The sequence below is a fragment of the Rutidosis leptorrhynchoides genome, chromosome 4 (assembly GCF_046630445.1).
Source record: "Rutidosis leptorrhynchoides isolate AG116_Rl617_1_P2 chromosome 4, CSIRO_AGI_Rlap_v1, whole genome shotgun sequence".
Taxonomy (NCBI): Eukaryota; Viridiplantae; Streptophyta; class Magnoliopsida; order Asterales; family Asteraceae; genus Rutidosis; species Rutidosis leptorrhynchoides.
In genome coordinates this window covers 457136710-457154610 of record NC_092336.1, presented here as the reverse complement: position 1 = coordinate 457154610, position 17901 = coordinate 457136710, and the positions used below count along the sequence as shown (strand labels likewise).

At 35.2% G+C, this 17901-nt stretch overlaps 2 protein-coding genes and 1 long non-coding RNA gene across 3 annotated transcripts; 2 read left to right on the top strand and 1 right to left on the bottom strand.

The window, feature by feature from the left end:
* Positions 1-2879: 2879 nt before the first annotated feature.
* Positions 2880-6225, top strand: LOC139842215 (putative receptor-like protein kinase At1g72540). Its single transcript, XM_071832385.1, has 4 exons — positions 2880-3644; positions 3989-4888; positions 5266-5275; positions 6095-6225. The coding sequence occupies exons 1-4, from the start codon at positions 2880-2882 to the stop codon at positions 6223-6225; spliced, it is 1806 nt and encodes a 601-aa protein (XP_071688486.1).
* Positions 6226-7633: 1408 nt separating this feature from the next.
* LOC139845139 (uncharacterized) lies at positions 7634-9475 on the bottom strand. Its single transcript, XR_011758216.1, has 3 exons — positions 9270-9475; positions 8274-8359; positions 7634-7786 (listed from the first exon to the last, which is right to left on the bottom strand). It is a non-coding gene; the product is annotated as an uncharacterized lncRNA (long non-coding RNA).
* Positions 9476-12837: 3362 nt separating this feature from the next.
* LOC139842214 (probable receptor-like protein kinase At5g59700) lies at positions 12838-13833 on the top strand. Its single transcript, XM_071832384.1, has 2 exons — positions 12838-13770; positions 13822-13833. The coding sequence occupies exons 1-2, from the start codon at positions 12838-12840 to the stop codon at positions 13831-13833; spliced, it is 945 nt and encodes a 314-aa protein (XP_071688485.1).
* The last annotated feature ends 4068 nt before the right edge of the window (positions 13834-17901 follow it).

Genomic DNA, 17901 nt, shown 5'->3' with positions numbered 1-17901 from the left:
TTAAATGGAGTCTTAGTGATTTTGTTCAACATACAAGTTTTACATTTTTCCAAATTCTAATCAAAATTAGGAATCAAATTATCTTTAGACATTTCATACATTCTTTTATAATGTACATGTCCTAAACGTGCATGCCATAAGCAGGATTCATTTGCATTAGAACTAATCATACAAGCAGAATTAACAACATCAGGAATATTCTTAAGATTCAACATAAACATACCATTGTTATAATAACCAAATCCTACAAACATACCACCCTTCGACAAGATATACTTGTCGGATTCGAACACTTGTTTATAACCACACCCATATAAGATAGGATTGGAAATCAGATTCTTTCTCAACCCGGGTACATACAATACATTACTTAAAGTAATAGTTTTTCCAGAACTAAAATCTAAAACAATATTCCCACGACCAAGAACAGGAGTGACTGATTCGTTGTCTATGTACAACACATCATTATCTGGTTTGAAAGTCTTGAACCAGCAACGATCCTTACAAGCATGACATGTGGCACCAGAATCAATCCACCAAGCAACGTTATCATCCTGCACATAAAATGCCTCAGAAATATGTGATACATAATTCTGAACAGAATTTAGATTATAATCAGAATTCTGACCTTGGTTAGAAACGTGGTCCTTAGACCCATTTCCCGAACCAGACGTGCTTGCTCCGCCCTTGTTCTTATTAGAATAACATTCTTTCTTGAAATGGCCGTATTTTCCACACTTCCAACAAGCCTTTTTTTCCTTCTTGTTGGAATCATTGTTCTTTCCATTAAACTTACGTTTCTTTCCATTGGACCGTTTGTTGTTCTTTTTGTTCTCACGGTTACCATCTTCTGTCATATTGACAGATGATGATACCGCTTCTTTACCCTTTCCCTTACCACTTTCTTCAACCCGTATTGCTTCCTCAATACGTAAGTGGCCTCCCAATTCAGTCAACGACATTTCTTCCTTTTTGTGTTTTAAAGTGTTTTTAAAAACTTGCCACGAAGGGGGCAGTTTGTCAATAATACATGGCACCGAGATAGATTCATCCATTTTCAAATTATGTTGAGACATCTGTCCCAAAATTCTTTGAATTTCATGGAACTGTTCCATAACAGGCCTCGAATCTACCATCTTATAATTATTAAAATTACTGACAAGAAACTTCTTACTAGAAGCGTCTTCTGCCATGTATTTAGATTCAAGTGACTCCCATAATCCCTTTGCAGATTCAGCAGTTTGATAAACATCAAAGAGGACATCAGACATACCGTTAAGAATATGACCGCGACATATGTATTCATCGTTTTCCCACTTTGCTCTTTTCCTGTATTGCTCCAAGGTTTCATCTTCAACCGCTTCTGGCATGGGGGTAGACAGAACATAAACAACCATCAAAGTTGTGAGAAGAAAGTGCATCTTCTTCTGCCAGCGCCTGAAATCAATACCATCAAAATTGTCCAACTTTGAAAACTTTGCAGTCATCTCCTTCACCGATTCTCCACTCATGATTATCAACGAAAATATTCAATTAGTTTGTTAGAAATAGGGTATGTAAACAGATAATCCGGAAATTTCTAGAATCTTGAAACACTTTCCTAATTGAATATTCCGACTCTCCTTGTCTCGGGTTACACGAAATTTCAATTGGGATAAGACTAGAAATGCAGATCGTTTCCAGACAAGAAGAACACGATTTAGTGTATAGATTTCGTATATGTTTGTGTGTAAATTGAAAAAGTATGAAAGCAGTTTTTCAAACTGATGATATAAATCAGTTTTGATCGGCGGTAATTTTTGAATGGTTATGACTGTCCATAAGAGCGGGAAAAAACGTTTTCTTTAAACGTTTCATTAAAACGTATCACTCAAAACGTTTTTGTTTCGGGGCGCTGCCCCCTCGACCCCCGCCCGCTCACCTGGGAGTGGGGCCCCAGCCAGGGGCTCTGCCTCTTGGACCCTACCAGGGGCGCTGTCCCTTAGACCCCGCAAGCTTACCCTGCCATTACCGTGCACCAGTGTCTAGTTCACTCTTATGGGCGTGCACTCCGCACTCACCGAACCCATGTTAAGTATCACTAGTCAACTCATGCTTTCTAGTAAATCACAATCAGCTAAAATGATAGTTGGATGACACTAAAATCACCAACAATCTGTTAGTTAATTAGTTAATGGGAATTTTTTATATGCTATCAAATAATAAATTAAGCATACAACTCCTTTCGTAAACATTTCACCCTTACAACAAAATTCTCTTCACTTATCCGGTCCTATTTTACCCTTGATAAAGCGTTTCATTATATGTTTTTAAAACACAACCTTACACACCCAACTTGAATCTTCAATTAACTTAAATAAATAAACCCAAAATTTATCCTATTTTATTGCTACCTCATACCGTAACAAATATCCACAATGTTATCTTGGATTGTCCTAAATCAAGTGTTCAATTTATGCTTAAACTAAAGATACATGATATTTTATTGATAGATAATAAAGTTAACGGGGTTTCTTAAAGCTTTGTGTATCTTCAAAGTTGACACTTACAATTGGAGGGAAGAAATAATACCAATGACACAGTTTGTTTGGTCTTCATTCATTATTTAGCTACAGCTAGTATAACATGTAACACCCTTTTCCCCTTATATGTAATCACAATGACAGGAAAACAAATTGACCCATTTGAAGATTCCAGTAAATGAAATAAAAGATGCCACTTTGAAAGAGCACCCAAATTACTTGGAAAAGTATTGTACATATGAAGTTGAACTCCAACGTTTTAATGATGATATTTCCCCTGCGAAAGGGAAGAATAAAAAAGGTAAAGTGCCAAAGAGACGGAAAACTGTATGTATAAAACATTTATTGACACGGAAAATGTTATTCACTGAAGTTGAAATGCTTATTAACTGTAAGCATCGGAACATAGTCACTCTATATGGATTTTGTGTTGATTACTGGAAGTACCTTGTCATTGAGCATGCTCCTAATGGATTTCTTAATGAACATCTTGAGAAAGTCAAAGACAACCTGATTAATCTTAATTGGGTTAAGCGTTTGAAAATTTGCCTTGATGTTGCAAATGGATTGAAATATCTTCACCATGAAATGGAAAATCAAAACATGATAATAAACTGTTCTATGACAAGCAGCAGCATTGGCTTGGACAAGGACTGGGGGGCGAAGATTTATTCTTTTAAGAACTCAATGCTCCTGTCTCCGAATCAAGATGCGGATGTTTTCAAATTCAAAAGGATTGATGAAACTGTATACACTGATCCACAGTTTAAGAAGAATCGTATGGTTAGAAGAGGAACAGATGTATATAGTTTTGGCGTAGTTTTGTTTGAACTTCTTTGTGGGAGGTTAGCCGATGACCCAATTTACGTTAAAGAAGATTACGACAGAGGGCTTGCATATGTGGCACAACGACGTTTTAATGAGAAAACGATAATGGAATTGATAGATCCGATCATCAAGGAAGGAAGTGGTGATTACAAGTTTACCCTAAGTAGAGGAGCAAATAAGGATTCTTTGGAAACATTTATACGCATTGCATATAAATGTTTGGCAGAAACTGCGGACCAACGTCCAACGATGATAGTGGTGGTCGAGGAGCTTCAGAAAGCCTTACTATTTCAAGTAAGTTAATAACTTGACCTTTATTTCTCTTAATATATTATGTTATCAAATGGAAAAAATGGAATCATTGAATTAGTCTTCTCATACACTTTCATTGAATTAGTCTTCTCATACACTTTTATATTACAAGGTGCATATTTAATGCATAAGGCACATGTATTAGACATATAAAATTCATTAAGTTTCGTTTTGAGGTGTATGTAAACACACACACATATACACACACACACACATATATATATGTGTGTGTGTGTACTACTGGAGTAATGATTATGAGTATTTTACTTCTCAATTTGATGTTGTTTTAAAGTTATTTATTTTAGTTTCTGCATCATGGCTGACAGGAAAATAGTGAGAATGATCTCAGAATTTCACTTGATATCATAAAAAAGGCGACACGAAACTTCCATGTTGGCAATTGGATTGGAAAAGGAGGCTTTGGGAACGTTTATAGAGGAAAACTTCATAAAGGTGATGGATTCGATACCATTGTTGCAAAGCGATTGGATAAAAAAGGTGGTCAAGGGGAACAACAATTTCGGAATGAACTCCAAATTCTTTTTAATTATAAGCATGATAATGTCATCCGTCTTGTTGGCTATTGTGATGAAGATGATGAAAAAGTCATCGTTTATGAGTTCGCGGCGAGAGGAAGCCTTGATAGGTACTTGAATGATACTAGTCTTACTTGGATTAAACGGCTTAACATATGCATTGATGTTGCAACCGCATTGGAATTCCTTCATGGAGGAGTTGCAACACAGGCATCGGTAATACATAGAGACATCAAAACTGAAAACATTCTATTGAATGATGAGTGGAAAGCGAAATTAGCTGATTATGGGATTTCGATGATTAGTGCAATAAATCAGAAAGCGGAATATATCATCGCTAATGCGTGCGGCACAGAGGGCTACGTGGACCCACTTTATAGAAAATCTGGCTTCTTAACCATGGAATCCGATATTTATTCTTTCGGTGTTGTTTTATTTGAGATTTTGTGTGGAAGATCAACATTTTGGTTCTACAAATATGAAGGTCAGTTTCTGCCTAGTTTCATTAAACAAAGATTCGAAGAAGGAAAACATAAGGAGGTGGTTTTTGAGGCTATAAAGGCCCAAATTGTGCCGAAGGGTCTTAGTACATTTCAAACAATTGCCCACCGGTGCTTGAATGACGATAGAGAAAATCGACCGACAACTAAAGAAGTTCTGGAACAACTTAAGAAGACATTGGAATTCCAAGTAAGTTATCATAGGCTTTTACAATGGCAGAATTCCTTTAGTTGCATGCATATTTATATTTACCAAATAAAATTAATTATTAACTTATAAGTGAACTATGCCTTCAAGTGTATAAAGACATAGTTCACTTCATATAAATACTTTGGTAAAGTATTTAAATTATTTCATAGTGCTTTTGGAGACATATCCTTTTACAACTTTCATCAATCCTAGCCCTTAGTACAGTAGGAGTTTGATAAACGTATCCTTGTACCACTTCATCATTACATTGTTTTCATAATTGCTCATGAGTAGCTTTGTTTTTATATTATCAAATGTCCAAATTACTAAAGTCACGTAAATTGATAATCAAATGTCCAAATGACTTCTATATGCAGATTTCAAAAAGTGATTGAGTTTCTACCATTTCATATCAAGAGTAGGCCTTGTTAAAGTCAAATGTTTTCGTCGGATACAATTAGTTTACTACTGGTATTCAAGCTTCAGAAAAGTGGACTGTGGATGGAGGAAGTTATTATAATGTCAAATATGTCATGAGCTAAAAATGCATTTGTTTGAATCTGAAGCGGATGATTTATCAAGGAATGATATATTGTTTTGAATAAACTGATTTATATTGATTTTATTAACTTGATACTGAATATTGAATTGTGTTATCAAAGAACGATATATATAGTTTTAATTGATTACATTTTGAATTGATTACTCTAAATTTGGTATGACCCTATGGAGGTGACTCCAAGGGCCTGTTTACTATTTTTCCGAATTAAGCTATGTTTTCATTTGCCCTCTTATTCTGAAGGGGTGTATGATTTCATGTCTCGTGAAAACAGACCAATTTTCAGATTAAGTGGCAGATTAAATGACATATTAAGTGACAAAGAAACAATAATTTTTTACTTATTGAATTAAGAAATGTAGAGAAATGACTATTAAGTGAAATGTAAACAAGCCCTAAGAGTTATATTCTTAAGCCTTTTGCTAACAATTGACACTTTTTGAATACTTCTATTTATGGTAAATGGCCCTTGTTTCCATATTTTGTTTATTTCTAACATTTTCCCTCACTCAAACTATTCAAGATCTTTTATATTCAACTTGATCGATACGCCATTAAAGAGTCAACTGACATGGTTTTTGGGTGCCATTAAAGAGTCAACTGACATGGTTTTTTTTTTTTTTTTTTTTTTTTTTTTTTTTGAAAAGCAAGCAACTTTCATTATAAGGAATATTTACAAGATACAAGTAATAAGCTAGCCAAGATTAGCAACCTGACTAGTAACCGAAAGGAACAAACAAAACAGAGAAATGGAAAGCCTATTACAACCTACAATTAACCATGATCATTGTAATTACATGGGTTGGAAATCCATTGCAACCAATCTAAGGAGTGATTCTTTGATCTACTAGATATCCAATCGAAAGCTTTTGCTTGAATCTCGTTCATCAGGGTGGCTCCTGTCCAACTACTTTTCTGAAAAAATTTATTGTTGCGATTTTGCCACAATTTATAGGCGCAAACCCAAACACAGGCTTGCCACACTTTTGATATCTTCGGTTTATTCGACACGCCCTTGAGGAGATTTTCGAGTGATGTGACTGAGGAAATATCATAACATTGGGTTTTTGATTTACTGCCATAAATACACTTAAATCAAGTTTCTTCATCGGCAAATCATCAAACAAGACAATGTTTCAAAGTCTCCAAACAAATCAAAGAGCTGCAACAACAATAACATGAACTCTTTCGTTCGAATTCAAAAAAGCACGCCACTGAGACCATCAATCGAACCATTCCTCCCATGACTTAAAATCTAAAAAATCATTGTCCACCCAACAATTTATCCGACTCCACAATTTTCGGGCTACTTCACAATATATAAAACAAGACGAAAATTCCCATAAGGCACATGATAAAATTTAAAGAAAAAATGTAACGGCTGTTAGGCTTTGGGACCAACCATGAAACATTTGCGTAGTTGAGTGACAAACTGCTCCAAGAACTATCGTGCATATTTTGACAACACGAGGAGCTAACGGCCTAATTCTTTTTAGAAAAAAATAGATTAGCGCATCGCGCTTCGCTGCGAGTTTTGAATAACCGTAATGAACTGAAGGGTGGTCGTTTTGTTGCTGCTGTTACTTTCAATAAACTCACAACCAACTTTGCAAATCTTCAAATCCGTGTCTTATTTAGATGTTAGATGTTATATGTTTTACATTTGCTAATAAGTTGTATAAGCGGGCTGATCGTGGGTCGCCGTTTGCCACCTGATGATGTGCGTGAAGGGCTTTTAGTTAGCTTGGTGTTTTTCGCAAAATGAACATTCACACAAAATATAACATCAGCATTTATCTAGTACTCATGTATAATGACCATATGTTCCTTGTTATTGTTTGTTAACGAAAACATTGTATGCAACTAAACTCTAGTAAACTACAAATGGGCATTCAAAGATCGAGCAAATTAACATTACGACAGCGAGGTTTCTACCCATTTGCAGCTATATACATAAACTTATAAATCATATGTAAACTAACAAAAAGTATAGCCTACAATTTAGATGTATCCATACTTAAAAGTATGACATAAGTAAGCAAATTACTTGAATAAAGATCATCGTCTATGGATCCATAAGCAACTTGCATCATATCTCATGTCTTCAGGGTTGGTATTATCAGCAGGAATAGTACAAAGATATACATTCCCTACATCATATCTCATGTCTTCAGGGTTGGTATCTCATGTCTTCAGGGTTGGTATTATCAGCAGGAATAGTACAAAGATATACATTCCCTACATTAATACCTTTGTAAGACCAAGAAGAGTGGTTTTTAGCTGGCGGTGATCGAGGAAATAAATACAATCTAAAGAACCTTCAAGTGGAGGAATGCATCCTGTTAAAAAAAATCAAGTGAGATGGTTCAGTTATGAAAGACAATACATTTCTAAAGGTTTCAAGGGCCGAAGTTTTCGTTATGTAAACCTATTCAAAGATAAACATGTTAATTTAGGTTATACTTAGTCTCGAATGGGTCAAACAGTTCAGATGGGTCAATAGTCAACCAAGATGTATTAATAATGCATAAAAGCACAACATCACAAAATGGGTCAAAGTTACATTACCTTGTGATTGGTTAGGTTGACTTCATTGTTTTGTTGCACTAAATTTACATGAATTTTAACTGCAATTAACTGTGATTCATACTCAATCATGAAAGGACAAAGTGAAAAAAATACTAATAACATAACTTAAAACCTTACCCCACATGATCCATCAATCACATTTTTTTGCTTTGGTTTGTATATTTTCTAAAACTGGTCAATGGTTCAAACACACATACAAAGGACAATAGAAATTAATGAAAAGGCAAAAACTATTACCATCACACGGGGAGAGCAGATAACAGAAAACCCAAATATGAAGCTGCCAATGACTTCGTATTCACTACAGGCCAATGATCTTAAAGCTGAGATTTATGAAAAATAAAAAATAAACCAAGTTTTTGTTAGGTAAACAATTGAAACATGTACATGGATGACAATTATTTATCATCACTGCATCTCATCACAATTCCAGAATGATAATGCTAGAAAAGTTCATAGGTAAAGTAAATGTGTACAAAATATAACTCTTGTAAAACACATTTTTTCATTCGAGTTACGTATAGACATATTGGTTTCACATAGAATCTTCATAGAAAAGCAAACAATTACTAAAGTAGACTAAAAGCTTGCTTATGGCCTTATGGGTTTATGGCTTCTACCAAAAAATCGCACAAAAATAAACAAAAAGGCAGCTATCTAAATACTCAAAATTGCATCATCGTGATATGATCTTACTGGGACGAACCGGATAAGATCCAAAGCCAACCCTGGGTCTCCTAAGTAAGAAGGGAAGAAAGGAATCCGGAGGAGAGCCCGACCAAGTTATAAACCCAAGTGTAGAACTCACTCCCAAAAGCTAGCTTGAAGGAGGAGGGAACACCCAAGTTTATAACCACTAATTAAGTTTGTTCACCCTCCGATGTGGGATCCCAAACCTTAACTAATGTGGATCGTAACACATCGTCTTTTATTAATCGACTCAATATGATTTACCCACCATTTTTCATAATCATCTTTCACCAACATTCTTAAGTATACACCAAAATAACCAATTGTTTCCTGCGTACTATCAAGAGCTTCTATTAACATTAGCAACACATTACAAAATAGAAATTCAACCAACATAAAATCCAGAAAACATGACTTATAAATAAAAACCAAAATTTTGAGTCTCGTGAAACCCTAACATAGAGAATCAACAATTGAAAACTGTAAATTGCAAAAAAAAAAAAAAAAAAAAAAAAAAAAAAAAAAAAAACCCTAACATCTCACCCTTATCTAGCGATTCAAACGGCAACAACCACCACACCACGAATAGTAGTTGGGTGGCGCGTAGGCAGGCGTTGCTATGTAAGATCTAACAAAGTTTGTACGATCATGTTCGGAAAGTCGCTGTGGATTTATTGGTGGTGGTGAATGGCCAGAATACGCCGTAATCAATTGTCAAAATAATTTGGGGGTGTAGGAGGTTTGAAGAGACATTGTGGCTCAAAAGAAAGAGATGGAATCTTTACCAGTTAATTACACGAAGTATGTTGAAGGGCATTTTCGTAAATGTAAGAGTCTTCTTGTTTCTGATTGGTTTGTAAAAGGAAGGTGATATTTCCGAATATGATTTTGATAGATCCACACATATATGTTGCTATTCAGTTATACCCTCCGATAATTTGAAATGAAAAATTTATATAACACATCATTAAGGGTAATTTAGTGAATTTGTGTGGATCTATCAAAAATAAGTTTGAAAATATCAATTCCCTTTGTAAAACAAAAAATAAGAAAAAGATTAAGGGTATGTTCCCCAGTTTTTTTTAAACGAAATGAAGGGGAATGAAGGGAAATGAAGGGAAGGGATTTCAAATCCTTTCAATTTTAAGGAAGAGATCAAGAGTAAAATACCCTTCCAAATCAATTCCATTCTTTCCTGTACAAACTTGAGAATACATTTGTTATTTTGATTTCCTTCCAAATCAATTCCTTTATTCTCATTTTAGAGCTCTGGAACATAGCCTAAATATATTATATGTGAGAAGACTATTGAGGACGAACGCTGCAATAACTTAAGAGGGCAAGTGGGGACTTTGAGAATTAGTATATAGAGAGAATACTAAGTAGAAAAATACTAATCCCCCAATTCCGGTTTCAACTTTGCCTCCACCGCCGCGATTTGCATACTTAACAGGGCTGGCCCAATGGGGTTACAAAGTGTACATTTGTACAGGGCCCATGTATTTTAGGGGCCCAAAATTACAGCAAGCGAGTTATTAATATTTGGTATTCTGCTCAAACGTCGTCTCCTCAGTCTCGATCGAGATATTTATATGATTCTTTTTCTTTTGTGGATTGCCGTCGCTCTGTTTTTTGTTTTTTTTTTCCGCCATTGATGAACCAAGGATAATAAGTGTTGATTGTTGAAGAAGCAAAAAACTTGTATGTATCCGAGTCAGAATGTCAGATAGTCAACAAGGAAACGTGTCATTGCCTATAACCACATCTTTAAAGGTGTTTTCTTACCTTTTTCTTTTTATTTATTTATTTCCTATATCTAAATCATCATCATCATCATCATCATCATCATCATCATCATCATCATTATTATTATTATTATTATTATTATTATTATTATATTATTATTATTATTTTTTCTGTTTTCATGCTTCGTCTTTCTTTCTTTAATTTGACTACTTGAACTTTCTTTATTTTGTGTAACTTGTTTATTTGAGTAATTTTTGTTAGAATTATTTATTTGTTTATACTAATATTGTTGATGAATGAAACAATTATGCCTTCTTGTATAAACCATGTACCGCCTAAAATAGATAAAGAAAAAGACAACAAGAAGAATTTACTCAATATTTACAAGGAATTTTTGAATAGCAATGTTAAGTATCGAAATTAGACTTTCATCTAATGTAGATTATGATTATGATTATGATTATGATTAAAAAAAATTAAATTTTCTACATCAAGATATGCACATAGACATCATTTTAGGGATTCATAAGCTGTAACATGCATTCATTGTTTATCTTTGCAAATTATGTTGTAACATTTTATCTATTCAGAAAAGATTGACATATGGATGAGTCGGTTAGCTTGATTAAGCTTCAAAACCTTAAAAACATCGTATTGTGTTATTCAAATTTTTGATAGGGGGCATACTTTCGACCATTTCGTACAGGGCATCCGAATTCTCAGGACCGGCCCTGATACTTAATATCTGGTTCGAAACATGATAGTTTGTATGATCTGAATAACCGTTGTGTTGTTCATTTAGATGCTGAATCATTGCCTTAAGAGCGAATTGAGTTGTGTCGGTTCACGAAAAATAATCTGATGTTTGTTAAATTTGGGAATGTGGACCGACTATGGTTTGGAATACGCTTCATGCTGCTGCAATTTTGTTAAAAAGAGATGTGGCTGGGAGTCTGGGACCTGGTTAACTCAATATGGTAACCCGGTTTATTATTTTTAACTGGTATCAATTAGATTAGAATCAAATAATCAAATAATATTCGATACCATGTATCTTAATCACGTTCTAATTGATACCATGTATCTTAATCATGTTCAGTTTTTTAATATCTTGTTTACTTCGCGGAATTAAATAAATCAATTATTAATATTTCATTGTAGACTATTAATAAAAAATGTAATTGTTATTTTGCAGTTAAAGTATCCTAATCATTCCAGCTCATTGCATTCATTATTAGATGTTAATTAACATTTTATAATTCTTAGTCCTACATTCAACCTCATTGGATTTATACCATACCAGTTTTATTTTTAATAATCTTTGAAACGAAGATCAGCTTGACTGTATATAAAGATTGACATACATTTTTTATTACATTAAGATCCAGACTGGAGTAGTAATCTAGTTATGTATACCACATGGTCTCAGATAGGCATTATATTATACTACCCAGTATTAATTTCTAAATTACAGCTTAATTTCTTCTATTAACAGTTAAGATTATTCAAAAAGTCCTGTAACAAGGAGACCTATAAGTAGCTCCGCATATATGTGTGGTTTCTTATATATTTTCTTCAGTTCCCTTCACTTTTTTTTTTTTTTTTTTTGAAAAGCAAGCTAATTTTATTGATAAGGAAATGATACAAAGAGGATTACAATACGAGTAACACTAATTTGAGTGAAACTCGAGGACCTATACTAGACATAAAGTAAGAAACTAACAAGATGAATACCCTAATTTCGGAGCATTATTATCAAACTTAACATCAATCGCCAATAACCATGCCATCTTTATCAAAGTTACCAAATCCAGCAGCAATCCATTGAGTCCTAAAATACTTGAACTCGTGTGGCAACCATTGATCGATTACTTCTTTTCCTGGGGGATTATGTTTATCCAAATAACTTTTTAGTTTCTTTTTTTCTGAATTCCGTAAGTTCCACCTATCATCAAATTTATCATTTATAGATTCTTCAATTATAATCTCATCAGTATTACCATCAGTATTACCATCAGTATTACCTTCATCATCTACTAATACATAAAAAGGATTGTTTGTTTCAATATTATCTTTAGAATATGTCTTATTATTACCTTCACCATCAATGCCCTTCCCTTTATCTCCTTTCCTCAAAACATTATGATTTTGACTTTTCTGGGACTCCACATTCCAATCTGTTTCCTCCACATCAATATTGTCTTTAATACCAAAATTATTCTTAACTGCATTTTGCTTGATACATGTTGCTTCGGTTGACTGCCTTTGACTTTTATTATTATCAAAATTCAACTTCTGAAAAACCCTTCCTTTCTTTACTTCCATTGGTTTGTACTCAGATCTCTATCTTTTGATTAACAGAAATATGGAATCTACAATCAGGGAGTTGGCTCACTTACAAATCCCACTTGAAAACGTACGTAAGGCCACCAACAACTTTGATAATAGCAATATCATTGGGGAAGGTGATTTCGGAAAAGTTTACAAGGGACGGCTCTTGTGGTCCGGAAAGTCATTGAAAATTGCTGCCCGGAGATTAGATCAAAAGAATCAACGAGTCACTGAGTTCTGGAGGGAGATCTCTATGCTTTCGATTCTCAAACATGAGAATATTGTCTCTATTATTGGGTTCTGTGACGAACAAAATGAGAATATCATTATAAACAAGCGTTGTGCAAACGGAAGTCTCTTGATGCATATAAACAAAGAGAGACTCACATGGATCCAAAGATTTAGTATATGTGTTGGTGTTGCGCGCGCATTAAGCTACATGCACGATGATGAAGAAGAACGCCTTTACTCTGTCATACATCGTAACGTCAATAGCTCCACCATATTATTGGATAATAACCTTGTCCCTAAGTTATCGGGTTTTGAATACTCTCTCAAACATGTCGTAGGCCAAAAGGAGCAGGTCCTCCTTTCGGACACCATTGACACAAGAGGGTATATGGACCCAGAAATTACTAAAACCGGAGGTGTGACGTTGAAGTCAGATATCTACTCATTTGGCATTGTTTTATGGGAAGTGTTATGCGGGAGGAAAGCATTTATTTCAGATGAAGATAAGGATAAGAGATTTTTATCATCGTTGGCCAGATCTCATTATGAAAAAGAAACACTGGAAAGGATAATTCATCCTGATCTATGGAATTATATGTCCCAAATATCACTCACCAGTTTCTCAAAAGCAGCGTATTTTTGCATAAAGAATGAGCGAGTACATCGTCCAAATATAAACAGTACTTTCCGTGAACTTACTGAGGCATTTAGATATCAAGAGTCATTTGATAGTTCAGTAAGATCCTTCGATCTCTTTCCTAATTTTTTTTTTTTTTTTTTTTTGTAGCATTTATCATAGTAATTTTTAGAGTAAATTATATTGATGTTCCTTCTACTTTAAACAAAATTATACTAATAGCTCTTATCTTTCAAATACTACACTGACCCTGACATACTTAAAAGTGCATTCATATGTTCCCTGCCTCTAACCCATTAACAACTCTTTGAAATATAAAAATGTGCAAAACATGTTGTTGGAAATTACGGTCTCACTAATTCCCATCACCCAGCCCAACAATAACAGTAAAGATATAAGAACACCACAACACAAGAATTTAACGTGGAAACTCCAAAACAGGAGAAAAACCACCGGCCCCCAAAGAGAGAAATTCACTATATCACAAATTGTTACAATGATATAGACGGCTCTCTTAAGCCAACTACACTCTCTAAAATATTTAACTAATAAAACTCTCAAACAAGAGTAAGAAAGAAAGAAATAATCAAATACTTAAAGTGTATTGATTGGTGCAATTTGGAAGTAATCCCATGGCCTCCTTTTATAGCCAATGAGTTCACCTCCAACTTCACTCTTCTACCAATGTGGGACAAAACTCTATTTTTCCTTCTAACCAAAATATAACTAACAAATCTCCACCTTTTGGATAGAAGAAAATAATCATGCTTCCACATTGCAAAGATAACCGATGTAGACGCTTCCTCGACGACAACTTCAAGATCCTCATCTTCATGTTGTTGACATTATCTCCCAAGAGACAAAACTTGCATCTTTACCGAACATTGTCTAAACCGACAATCATCATCATCACAGACAATCATAACTCTTAACAAGAATTGTCATACTCCACCATTAAGAGTATAGCACTTAGAATATCACATTCCAAGCATTTCACCTCGGCACATGTTGTTGAATAACCAGATGAAACTTTATGGTGCAACTTCCCTGTTTGGCTTTCCCGAAAGTCCCATCAGCTACAACATCAGTTTCCACCACACAACCTGCATCAATGCCAAACCAATGCCCATGTGTAATTTTGGAACCGCTAACGAACATCCCTTTCCACGGTGGCGCGGACACACCATGAGGATGACGTGACTTCAGAGGAATTCGTCACTCTCCGTAACAACGGAGACAATGTTAGCGTCTTTGGGGCCATTTGCCGGATTAGCTCCACCTGGACAATTAACCCTTACATGCCCAGTCTTCCCGCACCTCCAGCATACCAGATTCTTCCCAGAGTTTCTCTTTCGCTTATCCGAACACAACACTATCGTATCTCCTGATGACAAGACCCCGTTACCTTCCAATCTTTTCTCCTCGGATAGGAGCTTGCTAGTAACGTCTTCAAACTTCAGAGTTTTCTTCCCATACATCAAAATAGGTTTCATGTATTCATAAGACGATGATAAAGATAATATCAACCTCAAAGCTTTATCTTCATCATCCGTTTTGACTCCAATAGCCTCCAGTTTTGAAACAATACCGTTAAGAATACTTAGATGATATGAAATCTTTGAACCCCCATCCATACGCAGAGTATGAAATTGTTCTTTAAGACACAACCGATTTGAGATGCCCTTGCCCTAGTACAACTGCTCTAGTTTAACCCAAAGCTCCTTTGCCGTTGATAACCCGTGCACATTTGCAAGCACGTTCTTTGCAAGACACAAACGAATCGCACTTGCTGCCCTCAAATCCATATCATCCCATTCTTCTTCATCGAACTTACTGCTAGAATCACTGCCGGGAACAAAGGTGGGTTTACCTTTCAATGCCTTGTGTAACCCGGACTGAATCAACACATCCTTGACTTAAACCTGCCATAAGCCAATATTGATCATCCCATCAAATTTCTCTACATCAAACCTCATTGGAGACTAAACTTCGACATCGTATCCGTATCCTATAAACAACACTTTCTCTGATTTTGCTCACGTTTCGAATAGCCAAAAGATGTAGCAGGTAGCCAGGACCCTTTAAATAGGAAATTCACAACTCGCCACTAACAAATCCAACTATTACTATGAATCAGAAAAAATATTTTCTAACCAGATACCCTATACGATCAATAGAACTCGTTTCTGATGTGGACGATCCACTCTCGTGGCAACCACAGAGCATACTCCGACTCCTATAACCGAGACCCCCGTCAAACCTGATGCTCTGATACCAGTTGTTGGGAAATTACGGTCTCACTAATTCCCGAAACTGCCCAATGAAAAACAGTAAAGAAATAAGAACACCACAACACAAGAATTTAACATGGAAACTCCAAAGCAGGAGAAAAATCACCGGCTCCCAAAGAGAGAAATTCACTATATCACAAATTGTTACAATGATATAGACGGCTCTCTTAAGCCAACTACACTCTCCAAAATATTTAACTAATACAACTCTCAAACAAGAGTAAGAAAGAAAGAAATAATCAAATACTTAAAGTGTATTGATTGGTTCAATTTGGAAGTAATCCCATGGCCTCCTTTTATAGCCAAAGAGTTCACCTCCAACTTCACTCTTCTACCAATGTGGGACAAAACTCCATTTTTCCTTCTAACCAAAATATAACTAACACATGTAAAAGGGTAAAATGGTGTTTTCTCAATTTATTATTCTTTCCAAAATATCATCTTCAACAATGATTTTCAGTACTTTTTGTTTCAGCTTAATTTTGGTTTCGGCTTGGCTCGTTTACACCCTAGATTTAGCCGTATTTGTTCTTGTTTATTATCTTGTTTGCTTTGTTAGTAGTCATTACTCTGTATTACTTTTACTGTTACTTACACGTGATTACTCGGGTTGCATTGTTTGGGTTGACTAGCTGCTATTACATTACAATTACAATTGATAGATATTCAATATTATTAGAGTGATGATTAATATGGTTATTACGTTGTTTCAGCTTTTTGCATGCAATTACAGACAGTAACACCCTTTCCCCTCATGTGTTGCAGAAAATTGAACTGAAACAATTGACTACTCAACTGAGTCTGTTAAAATACAATGCAAATTTAGAATAATATGGAATTAGTAAATGTATATGGGTAAAATATCTAGATATTAATATGTATAAGAAAATATCTAGATATTAGAATATGAGAGAAAAATCTAGAAATTGAAATGTAAAAGAAAAATCTAGATATTTGTAGGTTGTAGAAATATCTAGATATTTATATATCCATGGAAATATCTAGGTTCTAGAATGTTCCATGGAGTAGTATAAATATGGGAGGAGATTTCATTTGTGGTGTGTGAAGTTGTGAAAAGGTGTGAGTAAGTGAAGTGTGAAGTAGAGAAGAAGTAAGAAGTGAAGAAGAGTTAGAAGTAGAAGTTGTGAAGAAGTAAGAGTGTGAGTTGAGTCCATAATATTGTAACTGTTTCTCTGTATTAATAAAAGTGTTCTTTGTTAAAGTTTCCCGGTTAAGCCTCAATTTGTGTTTAAGTTCTTAGTGCACTTGTGTTGTATCTATTATATGGTCGGCTTTGCCGCCTAAGTAATACATGGTCGGTTATACCGCCTAAAGATATATGGTCGACACTGTCGCCTAAGTACATTGTGCACTAAGGATTTATAAAATTAAAGGCTAACCAACGTCAAAGTGTTGGTGTAGTGAGTGAGTATAACCTAGGTCCTCTATAGTGGGTGTGTTGGGCTCGTTGAAGCTTCCAACAATTGGTATCAGAGCGGGTCGTTCGGGACCATTGCTAGTGGAGGTACTCATTGGTAAACGTTGGACGTTTACATCGACTTGTTTTCACCAAGGCTCTAAGGGAAATTCTGTCGGAGCACAGTTAGGAACTGTGAAAGCTCATCGGTCAGGGACCAAGCTTATTGGACGTTGGACGTCATGATGACAGATCTTGCAAGTACGAGCAGTGGAATCAAGAGTCTCAATAACCACAACTATGGTTATTGGCGGACTTGCATAGAATCCTACCTACAAGGACATGATTTATGGGAAATAGTTGCTGGCAGTGACACAACGCCTCCACCGAAAGAAAATGCCGAAGCCTTGAGAAAATGGAACATCAAGGCTGGGAAGGCTTTATTTATATTGAAGACTACAATCGAGGAGGATCTATTGGAGCACATCCGTGATGAGAAAACACCAAAGGCAGCTTGGGAAA

Bases quoted from the DNA above. Each gene is read 5' to 3' on its own strand.
- LOC139842215 (XM_071832385.1), top strand. From the start codon at position 2,880: ATGTTATTCACTGAAGTTGAAATGCTTATTAACTGTAAGCATCGGAAC. The intron at 3,645-3,988 runs GTAAGTTAATAA...CATGGCTGACAG, and splicing joins AGAAAGCCTTACTATTTCAA to GAAAATAGTGAGAATGATCT.
- LOC139842214 (XM_071832384.1), top strand. From the start codon at position 12,838: ATGGAATCTACAATCAGGGAGTTGGCTCACTTACAAATCCCACTTGAA.